The sequence below is a fragment of the Pundamilia nyererei genome, unplaced genomic scaffold, assembly GCF_000239375.1.
Source record: "Pundamilia nyererei isolate P.nyererei 1_Seehausen unplaced genomic scaffold, PunNye1.0 scaffold00199, whole genome shotgun sequence".
Classification (NCBI taxonomy): Eukaryota; Metazoa; Chordata; class Actinopteri; order Cichliformes; family Cichlidae; genus Pundamilia; species Pundamilia nyererei.
The window spans coordinates 359,169-369,387 of record NW_005187600.1 but is presented as its reverse complement, the minus strand read 5'-3'; the positions used below and the strand labels follow the sequence as shown (position 1 = coordinate 369,387).

General features: G+C 41.4%; 2 protein-coding genes across 3 annotated transcripts in view; one reads left to right on the top strand and one right to left on the bottom strand.

Annotated features, from left to right (window-relative positions):
* ssbp3b (single stranded DNA binding protein 3b) overlaps positions 1 to 7,893 on the bottom strand; it is an 18,079-nt gene extending 10,186 nt beyond the window's left edge. For both annotated transcript variants that reach the window (XM_005747502.2, XM_005747503.2), the window contains exons 1-4: positions 7,715 to 7,893; positions 6,918 to 6,990; positions 6,722 to 6,783; positions 6,549 to 6,633 (exon numbers count right to left, since the gene is read on the bottom strand). In XM_005747502.2, the coding sequence (XP_005747559.1) occupies positions 6,549 to 6,633; positions 6,722 to 6,783; positions 6,918 to 6,990; positions 7,715 to 7,770 (276 nt within the window). In that variant the 5' untranslated portion in view covers positions 7,771 to 7,893. The remainder of the gene's footprint in view (positions 1 to 6,548; positions 6,634 to 6,721; positions 6,784 to 6,917; positions 6,991 to 7,714) is intronic.
* Positions 7,894 to 7,938: 45 nt separating this feature from the next.
* LOC102203491 (acyl-coenzyme A thioesterase 11) overlaps positions 7,939 to 10,219 on the top strand; it is a 9,038-nt gene continuing 6,757 nt past the window's right edge. Inside the window, 4 exon segments of the mRNA XM_074312094.1 lie at positions 7,939 to 7,981; positions 8,512 to 8,664; positions 9,331 to 9,606; positions 10,069 to 10,112. Coding sequence (XP_074168195.1) covers positions 9,340 to 9,606; positions 10,069 to 10,112 — 311 coding nt within the window. The 5' untranslated portion in view covers positions 7,939 to 7,981; positions 8,512 to 8,664; positions 9,331 to 9,339.

Below are 10,219 nucleotides of genomic sequence, written 5' to 3'. Positions count from 1 at the left end.
TGAGCCCGTGTCCACAGTAAAACCTTAAAAACACAGCATTTTAACAGTGCTGTGAAGGAAGGTGTGGCACTTTCCTTTATCCAGGATCAAAACAGTAAAATGAATCCATGTTAATTTAATTTTGGAGATCATATTTTTCACAATGCACAGATCGACTCCTGCACCAGAGCTTTTGGTAAGACTTGCGGGTTGATCAGTGATGCCGTGCTTTAGCTTATGAATCTGCACATATATCAGTTCTTTGGGGTTCTTATCTCTGTGTTGCATGTGGAAACATCCATGATTCTGATCATATAGAGTAATCTAATCTATACAGAGTTGTGCACAATCCTCACAAATGCAACTCTGCTGATGCTGTTTTGCATTAATCTATTTTTCATTCTAAACAGAGGTGAGCAGTTTAGAGTACTAAACAGATGCACTTTGGCTTTAATCAAACACATTTGCATTATATACTACATTACATATATTTCATGTTAAATTCTCTGGGCATGCCTTTCTATCAAAGCAAAATTAGAAAAAGGACTTTCACCTTCTTTAGTGGGAAGGACATGTTACAAGCAGAAAATATAACTGAATCATCGCACACATGAACACAACCCGTTTTGCAAGATTTAAACTGCCCAGGCAAGTCATCCACATGCAAATTAAACGAGGAGGATGTCAGGATCCTGCCTGACACATTTACTGACGTGGAAGAGTCACCAAGAAATAGTCAAACTTACACAGCCTCATAAACAAACAAACCAAAAACCCTTCAAATTTAGCAGCATTGGGTTCCTGACCAAAGGATACTTGCAAAACACAGACCAGGTGACTAACTGTAAGAAAAATAAACAATGAGTAGCCTGTCAAAGCAAATGCGGACCCACTTCCACACAGGTGTACTGCCAAGTACAATTAAGAAATCAGGATCCAGTCATGCACTGCGGCATGTACAAAAATGCTGAGCAGGCCAGTTGCTTCCGATTTTGCATTAAGATAGCGAGAGCTATGACTCTGAAAGAGGGCTCACTATGGAAGCATGTGTGACTGGAGCTTCAGTCTCCTGCTCAAGTGTCTGGTGTGTTAGTCGTTGTAGTACGGTACGGTAAGATCTAAATTCTGGTCAATGAGAAAGACACTGAAGATTATTGTTTGATACCACATATTTGATAGCTGTGATGTCCTTGTATTAGTGCAATATGGAAGGAAACAGGGCTGTTTCTTCCTCGGGTGACTGACCTGGATGTTATAGTTCAGCATCTGTGAATATGCCATAGTCCGCTTGGATCCAACGGGTGTAAATCTTACCAACAGCTGGTGAGCTCGAGGCTCAGTGCGCTGCCCACAACAGCATAACATTATAATCTCTGCCTGAGAACGTCAATAGCAGTGATCAGGCTGTGTCAGCAAAAACTCTTCATTGTCAATTACATACACAGAGTTATTATAGCAGGCTCGCAGTGCATAATCCCCACATTTCAAAGATCAATGCATATTTGACAGCTTAGTGATGTAAAAATGATAACCACTGATCTACAAAAATGCACACACGAAAAAATAAGTGAGAAACGCATCACCCAACAGATGAACAAAAGGATACAGGTTTGAACCCTTGACCCCAAAGTGAAGGGATCCAGTGACTCTGTTAGATTGTGAGCTTTAGTTTGTCCGCTTAGAATTAAGGGTCACTAGAAATCAATAAAAGCTTCCAATGAAAGGTTTCTGTCCTGATGTGAGGGTGGATTTCTTTCATGTGGGGTCAAATAAATGTTTTAATGAATGAAAAATAATCTGAATCATAATATTGGGCCTTCGCAGTCATTAGATATTAAACCACTTTAACGCCTTCTTGTAGATAAATTTGGGCTGCAACACCATCATCCCCATTAAAAGCCAAATGAGGGAAACAGGACAGAGTAATCCCCTCCAATTCAGTGTCCAGACTCAATTTCCGTGACGCTGTTCTAGCAGCATGTGGTGGCCCAACACCTTACTCAGATGTTTTATATGAAGTCTTCCTTTAGTTTGCCACCCATCCCCACACAGTCTTTGTTATCACTATTACCATTTTTACTGTTTTATATGCTTGCTGCTTTAAGGTTTATGACAGGAAGTTAACAGCACTGTGATCAGTCAGGGACAACGCCACGGACTTGGAAGCCAGTGAAAGAAGTTGCAAGAAAAGAAAAGGAGCGATTGTTGTTTAGCATATATTTGATTAAGGCTTGAGTTGATATCCGGCTAAGGCTTTGTTAAGACAAAAGCTTTCCCTGGTTCTCCCCCAAAACAGGCTTAAAAAATACTCTAAAATGAAAAAAGGAAATTTAAAAACAAAAAACAGGCAAATGTGATGACGTATCACTAGTTTACCTGTTCATTATTTTATATTATCCCCGTATGCTCAATGATCAAGGTTAACTCCTGAGTGTCTTTCTGGTTTCTCTCTTGAGCAACCACACGATTAGAGCAGGTGTGCAGCCCAACAATAATCTAATGTAACGATAAATTATTGCAGTGAAGCTGAGCAGATACCCAAAGCCTTTCTGCCTTCTCGAGTTATTTTTGGGCCAATTTTCATATACACATAAGAATCCTTTATGACATCCTGGCTTTTCTATCACATTAGATTTTATTTAATTTATTTTTATTTAATTTGTTTTGTAATTGTCAAAAAAGTGTCTCACAAAATTTAGTGCAAGTTTTCTCAGTTTTCTAAAGCATTGCCTGTGTTAGCGAGCAAACCTCGGAGGTGACACTGCAAAACAGAAGCGAGGCCAAATCTAAATGGTGCTTTGTTATGTTGATGTGCAATTATGTCCACGTAGGAAAGTGAACTTTTTTTTTTTTTAAACTGAATTTTGTAACTGTGGTCACAATACTAAGAATCATTGATGCTGTAATACTGCTTGGAGGACTTCAACAGGACACAAAAAATTCTACCCTTCACCAAAAGTAGCAGACGTTAATCTTCAGACAAAGCCTCACAAAATTTATCAGACGCATTACTGATTTTCAAAACTGTAACAACTGAGAACAATCACCAGCAAAGGCACAAAACAGGAAGTGAGGGGCCTCAGCAACCATCGCATATATTGAATCCAAATCTAATGTATGGACTCGACACTAATAAGTTATCCAAAGGAGGAAAAAAATTGTCTGAGCTGACTTTCAGTTTTGTTTGTTTGGTTTTATTTGCACCCTACTGATGGAACTGTAGGTAAAACTGTTATTCGTAGTTTTAACTTTGTTTTCATTGTAACTTCCTGAATTGCAAAGTAATGTCATAAAGATTCATCGTTTTTTTATTAATTTACTTACATCTAAAATGTGTATGTGTGCTCCGGTAAAGTTGCTCATTGGTTCTAAGTTCAAATAGCATAAACAGCTCTTGATATTACAAGCTGTAATTTTACATTTGTTAAAGAAAACAACGATATAAGGATTTAGCTTTGCTTTATGATTTCTAGCCATTTAGCACATCAGCCAAAACAGCCCCACAGTTAACCTAACAATTAAAATATAACCATTAATTTATTTTCCTTGATTTTCTTTGTCCTACCGTGTGTGTGTGTGTGTGTGTAAGAGAGGATTGTATTTTTTTGTTACATTAAAAAACTGAAAGCAGCTGTCACTGTGTTTATCACAGAAAAGGGCTAAGCTACATTTATGGCTTGTTAAGTGGTTTGTGTTCATACAATCCCTGTCTGGCCCCTCCAAAGCGAAACTGGCGTTTGTTTTGATCCTCTACCCTTAAGTAGCCCATTCCTGGAATGAGGCCTGCAAAGAAAGTAATGAAGTAAAACAAAGCTGTATTTAAGGTATTGACCGCAAAGTCATAAAAAGACGTCAACAATCTACATCCCTGTAGAAGAACAGACACTGTTTGCCAGACTGAAAAGCTACGTGCATGGTGAGTTCCCAGGCATGTTATGTTAGATCTTTATCATGTAGCTCTAAAGCCACAGCTGTGCTTGTTGGACTGTTCCAAGGAGTCCAGTGCTGCTTTTGGTCTAAATAAGCTACGTCTCCCCAACGACTCTCTGGTACCGGAAAAGGGCAGATGTCTCAGTCCTGCCCCGGGCTACGAGGCTCTTGTCTGGGCCCTTTCTTACAACTTCCCAGGGGATTTTTCCTTTAAGACAGACAGACGACCACCCCCCACCCATCATGATTCAGCACGTGTGAATGTGTGTACTTTAAGGTAAACAAGTAATTCCAGCCAAGCAAATTCTCTTTGAATGCTTGAATCACTGAAGGAGGTTACAAAAGGCCAGAGTGGCGGCGGATGTGCTTGTGCTCCCTTTACAAAAACAAAGACGAGGGAGGGGGGTGGGACAAGGGAAGAGAAACAAGTAAAGAGGAGGGTGAGGATAACCAAGAGCTTGACTGGGGTAATTTTTAAAATATAATAAATCAAAAAAAGAAAGAAAAGAAATGAAGCTTTTTAAAGTGGATAAGAGAGAAATGATGTAGGCGTTTGAGCTGCAGCACAGACCACCCAACTGCCGGCTCATGAGCTAGCATGCTCCTAACAGCCTCACTTCTTCCACTGGAACCGATTCTCAAAAGAAACCAGTCCCTATGTTTAGCTTGTAAATGTTTAACCATCAATCAACATCATAAAACCCACTCTGGATCCTGACTGGATGCTCTCTTTCCCTCGCAGGTCCCCTCCACTTTACATCTCCCTCCAGTCTTCCTCCCCAGCCCCCTCCTCTTTTATTCCCTCAGCTCCTCTGCGGTGGTGGATGCTGGGCATATGCCACACTGCCACTCCCCTTTTTCTTTTTCCAATATGCCCCTCAGCTCCATGACAGCCATCAATCAGCCGCTGACGCCATGGCGACAGGGCCCCTGGGGAGCGTTCGTCAGGCCCAGCATGAATACGCCGGAGCTTTACGAGGGCTGCCGGCTAACAGAACAGCACTCACCTCCCCCACACCTAGACAAAGGCTTGGGTCCAAGGACTAGTACTGTCCACACACACACACACTTCATTGACCTCCTCAATAAACACAAAGAGAACCAACATCAAACTGAAGGGTAACCACAAGATGTCAGGGAGAACCAACCGTGCAGAAACTCTCAAAGCTCCACGCCACAGCAGCACACTCCCCAGACTGACATTTCACTGTTCCTTCATTTGCTTAATGTTTTCCATTCAAAGGAAATGGCTTCAGTCAAACCAAAAGACACAACTTAACATCCTATTTAGTGTTTTTACTTCCTTTAAAATTGATGTTCCCATTTTCCCAGAGATTAATTCTCTAATTCATGTATGGAAATACAATTTTCCCAAAACAGACTCTCCGATCTTTGACACATTCACAGAAAAGGACAAGCATATTCTAAACAAGCAAGCAACCAGAAGCAATCAATTACCATTAAGTAGGCTAGTTGAATTAAGGCTGACTGTCAAACAAAAACGCAGTCTTTCCTTTGTACGAGCTGCAATAATAAGGAATGTGGTTACTGAAAGGGCAGAGCCACGCTGTAGCCTCTCTCTTGGCTCCCAGGTCACCTGCCAGATCAGGAGGCCTGTTACCCTGACAACCCTATCTGCCAAGAGCAGGACCAACATCTCAGTTTTAACCCCTTCCTGTCTGGTACACCACTAACCCGCCTACAAACTGCACTGTGCATCAATCATCCTAAGAGGGCTCCTTAACCTCTAATGTCTTTCCTATGCTGATACAGCACAACCTGAAAAGTCTTTCTATTTTATTTACATCAGCAGCACCATTTTAATCTTTGGAGGCAGAAAGAGACGTTGGGAGGGGAACGGCAGAGGCCATAGACATTCAGTTCACAGTTTCTTTTGATCTATGCAAGGTTCTTTTTAATGTTCTTTTTTTGAATGCTGACTCAAAGCAGGAAATGAAATGACAACAGCACCTCAAAACTGCATAATTATCAAGATGCAAAGCACCCATATCATGCAAATATAGAACTGCTATCGTAAGAGAAGCAATGCGCTACCAAACCACACACATGTACCGAGTGACACCTCATAAATTCAGGATGTAAGGCTGCTCCAGCAGTTCTTCTGTTTCAAATCCATTAGGATTATGTCACTGCAGGTAATATGTTTCAACATGTATTGGCGCTACCACACATTCAGGCAGCTGGAGGTCTTTAACAGAAATAGAGCTGTGTGCATGAAATTCTCAGATGCTGTGCAGAACACACCGGAGGTTCTTCGTCTTCACAACTGAGGCAGCGGGGAGCTTGGGCTAAGGGGAGAGCACTTGACAGGTCTGACTCAGGACATGCTGACATCAGCATCATTTTCCCAGAAGCCCATAAAGCTCATGGTTGGGCGCAGCATTCAACCCACCAACAGATCATGATAGCTGATCATAAATCAGCAGCAGACACAAAGTGTTTAAAATTGCATTAGATGGTTAAATACAGCTACAAGGTGCTACAGGGAATACATTATGACATAATGAAAAAAGTTATATATAAAGACATCACTTCTCAGCCTCAAGCACAAACTTATTGTCTTCTCCTGGTGAACAAAAGGCAATATTTGCAACCGTTTCCTTGTAAGCAGTACTCACATAATCATGGAAAGCTTTTGCTTCGCTGGAGTGGTCACATGTCTCTCTCCTCTCTGGTGCAGCACAATACAAGTCCCAGAAAACACTGTGGACAAGAGAGCTCATGAAGCCAAAAAAACCCCAACTCACACACAAGTGGACATTTTATTACATTACAAAGAGATGACACTTACCACCACCATGAATGCAGGAATCCAGGGGGTTCACCAAGTGTTATGTTTTTCTCCCATCGGATCTAGGACAGCACAATTTCAATAATTATCTATGGGTGTCACTTTAACAATACTGTCCTGGAAGAATAAAAATAAATGTTTAAAAATATAAAGGACGTGTTAATACGGTTAAACTTTTACCCTAAATGCCACATACCTCTGATAAAAAGGTCTGTGCAGACTTCTGTGCCCCTATGTGTAACAAATACTCATACACGTAAAGAGCCAACCTGCGGGGGAGAAAAAAATAATTACAAATTGAGGTTTAATTTAACAAACTTGACCAAGTAGCAAAGCAAAATCACCAAACATCAGGTTGAATCTTCCTGTACGCGAACAATGAGTGATTAGAGTCGGGTAAGGCCCTCTGAACAATGGCTGCCAAATAGCAGATGCCAAAAAATTAAATTGGGACTCGCAAGCAAAGCCAAGGCTGGTGAAGACTCTCAACAATCAGGAGGTTAAAAGAAAGTGTGGAGGCAACGGCGTAATTTAACGTCGTGATGCGAAGCATTTAAAGAAAACAACAGCAGCCTGTTGTGTATTAGCTAGGTACAGTATGTTGGTGGCAGTGACGGGGCTGAGGGAAATTAAAACGGAGCCTATCCAGAGAGCGCAACAGAGAAAACAATGTACTGTAGCACGGCGATGTTATTGTTTTACTCTCTCCGCACCGTCGTCCGAATAACCGCAAAAATCTCAAACAACTGCCGATAAAAACACAAGTAAACTACAACCGGAATCGGCTGGAAATGTGTACAAAATCAGCAATAATCTACATGAAGCAGAACACAGCTCAAAGGAGGAATGGCGAGCAGACAAGGCGGTTCATTCAATTGCATTCTCGGTAAGAGGAAATCGCCTCTTGCTAGCCTGTCCAGCAAACAACAGAGAGCAAGAGGGAGCAACTTACGAGGTAAAAAAATACACAATAATAAACGCTTCTCGGCTTACTTTTCTCGTGCTTGGCTGTCCGACGGCACCGGGGTCCCTTTGCCTTTGGGGAACATTGTTTTGTTTGGAGGACGCCCGCCTTCTCTTTCTCTTTTTTGCTATTTCATCTGTCAGATCATCGCGGCCGCGACCCTCTCGCACTCCAACCGCACTCCTCCTCAACCCGACGACTCAACCGAGCCTGCTCCGGAGGAGGGGGAGAAAGAGGCGGAGCCACGTCTGACTGACGCTCCCATAGGCCAATAGAAACATAACAATCGCCTTAAGGTCTGCCTTTTCGTGCTTATCGTTTACTGGTTTTAACGTCGGTTCTGCGATAACAAAAGTGCGCGATTTAGCGCACAAATCCACAGTGGAGGCCTCGTTTCGTGACTTTGTTCCGCTTACAGTGTAAATAAAGCATTCTGGTAATGAAAGGAAATGTATATTTTACCTTTCTAAAAATGTTTACACGTATTTTTAATCAGCCCACGAAAGGTTACCATAACTCGTTAAAGCTTTATATTTATATGAATTCAGTCAAGTTAAAATAATAATTAAATATTGACAAAATAGAATCGAATAAAGCTCGATTTTTTTTAAAAAGTATTCTCAAGTAGTCGGGATTTTTTTCAGCTTCTTATAAAATGATATGTATTACGTTTTTATTGAATAACGATTTGAATCTCCCAACTTAAAGACATTCACTCTAATTCCACCTTAAACACTAAACCCACTACGGGGGACGGTCTCTCTCCCTCTTTCTCCCTCCAGTGGCGAAACCTTTCACTAAACCTGTGTTGTGTGTGTTTATTCAGTTGCCGTGTTATTCAGGAATGGGTGAAATGAGAAGAGCCGCCGCTTTGGGGTCGCTTTGTGCACTTTTTCTGTTGACTTTGTGTTTTGCACAAGACACTCTTTGGCACTAAACGGACTTTCTGTCGACGTCAGCTTCAGCAGGAAGTTTTCAAGTGAGTAAGCAATTTTCAGTCGTTTGTTTACAACGTCATTAGCGTGATAGCTGTCACAGGATAACATTTTTAAATGCTGAAATATTAAATTAAGTGAGACGCTCATTTCAAATGTTGTGTTACTTCTCTACAAATATATAAGTTACATTGATAACTTATAAGAGAGACAGGTGACTAAATGTTCACCCCACTGGAGCAGTAGCTGTGGGCAAACACTTCTGTCCCACCAAATACTTTCCATGAATGCCCCCTTTAGTGTAGTGGCATGCCCAGAAATAGTTTGCGTGATAGCGACTTTTAAAAAAAGACGAGTAACAAGCTCCATTTAGACTACATGTAAATTAGCATAGTTTTAAGAACACTTCCTAAAATGCCGCAGAGTTTTAATTTCATAAATATGCATTTCTGCTCCTGATCCCTGAGTAAGGGGTGAAAAAATGTTGAGCAACACAGAGGACAAACCTAGCTGCAGATTATTTAAAGCTTACAGTCTTATGCTGCAGTGCTGGACGAAATCAACCTGCAGTTTTCAGGTTTGGTTCTGGGCTTGTTGATTTCACAAATGTTTATAGAATATCGCATTTGTTCTGACTTGAATCAAATCCATTACGTCTGACACCAAATGTTCTGCTGTAACTTCTTTTTCTGTATTTCGTTTCTGTGGAGTTGTGAGATATGACTTCAGAAAATAAAGATTCAGACACCATGCCGGACCCCCTGCTCATCCAGGAGAGTGGGGAAGTGTACAGAAACCCCACTGAAGTGCAGATGAGTCAGATCGTGCTGCCCTGTCATGCCAATCACTGTGGGGAGCTGAGTGTTGGACAGCTGCTGAAGTGGATGGACTCCACAGCCTGTTTATCTGGTAGGAAAGGATCAGGAAAACTCTCACATGTACAGTTTAATCGGAGATTCTCTTCTCCGATGCGCCTCATTCCAAATGCAGATTAAAGCTGCAAATAAAGGCTAAATGATTGCATTAAAATTCTTATGAGCTTTCTGTAACTCTGCTTCTGGCAAGTCGCTCATTAACTCAAACATTTGAATGCAACTGCAACCTTGAATACAGACCATGGTAGCACCATTAACCATCCACCATCATTTCAACTGAAGTATTGTAGGTGGAAGTAATGGGCATGAGTTAGAGTCTGATCATTGAATTTTTTAAACGTGTTTGATGCTGTTTGTTTTGTAATCGCTGTCACACCCACTATAATCTTCAGTCATGTTGCGTGAATGCTCATATCACAGTGCTGATTTCCTTCACTTTATGGAGCAGGGATATTTGCAAAAATACTCACAGGTTTCAGTGTATCACGAAAAATTGAAACTCGGGGACTCATGAATTCTGCTCTTACATAGAAGTCTGAGGGCCACTGCTGCAAAACGCTCTGTCACCCTTAGTGCTGCAGGCCCTTATCACGTGACCTCAGGGATCTGCTGGTGATGTATGGGTGTAAAAGCTCTACTGTCCATGCAGAGCTTTTACAGTCAAAACCAGATTGTTAAAGTGGACTCTGAAATTAGAAATGGTGTGACATGTTAGTACTTAGAA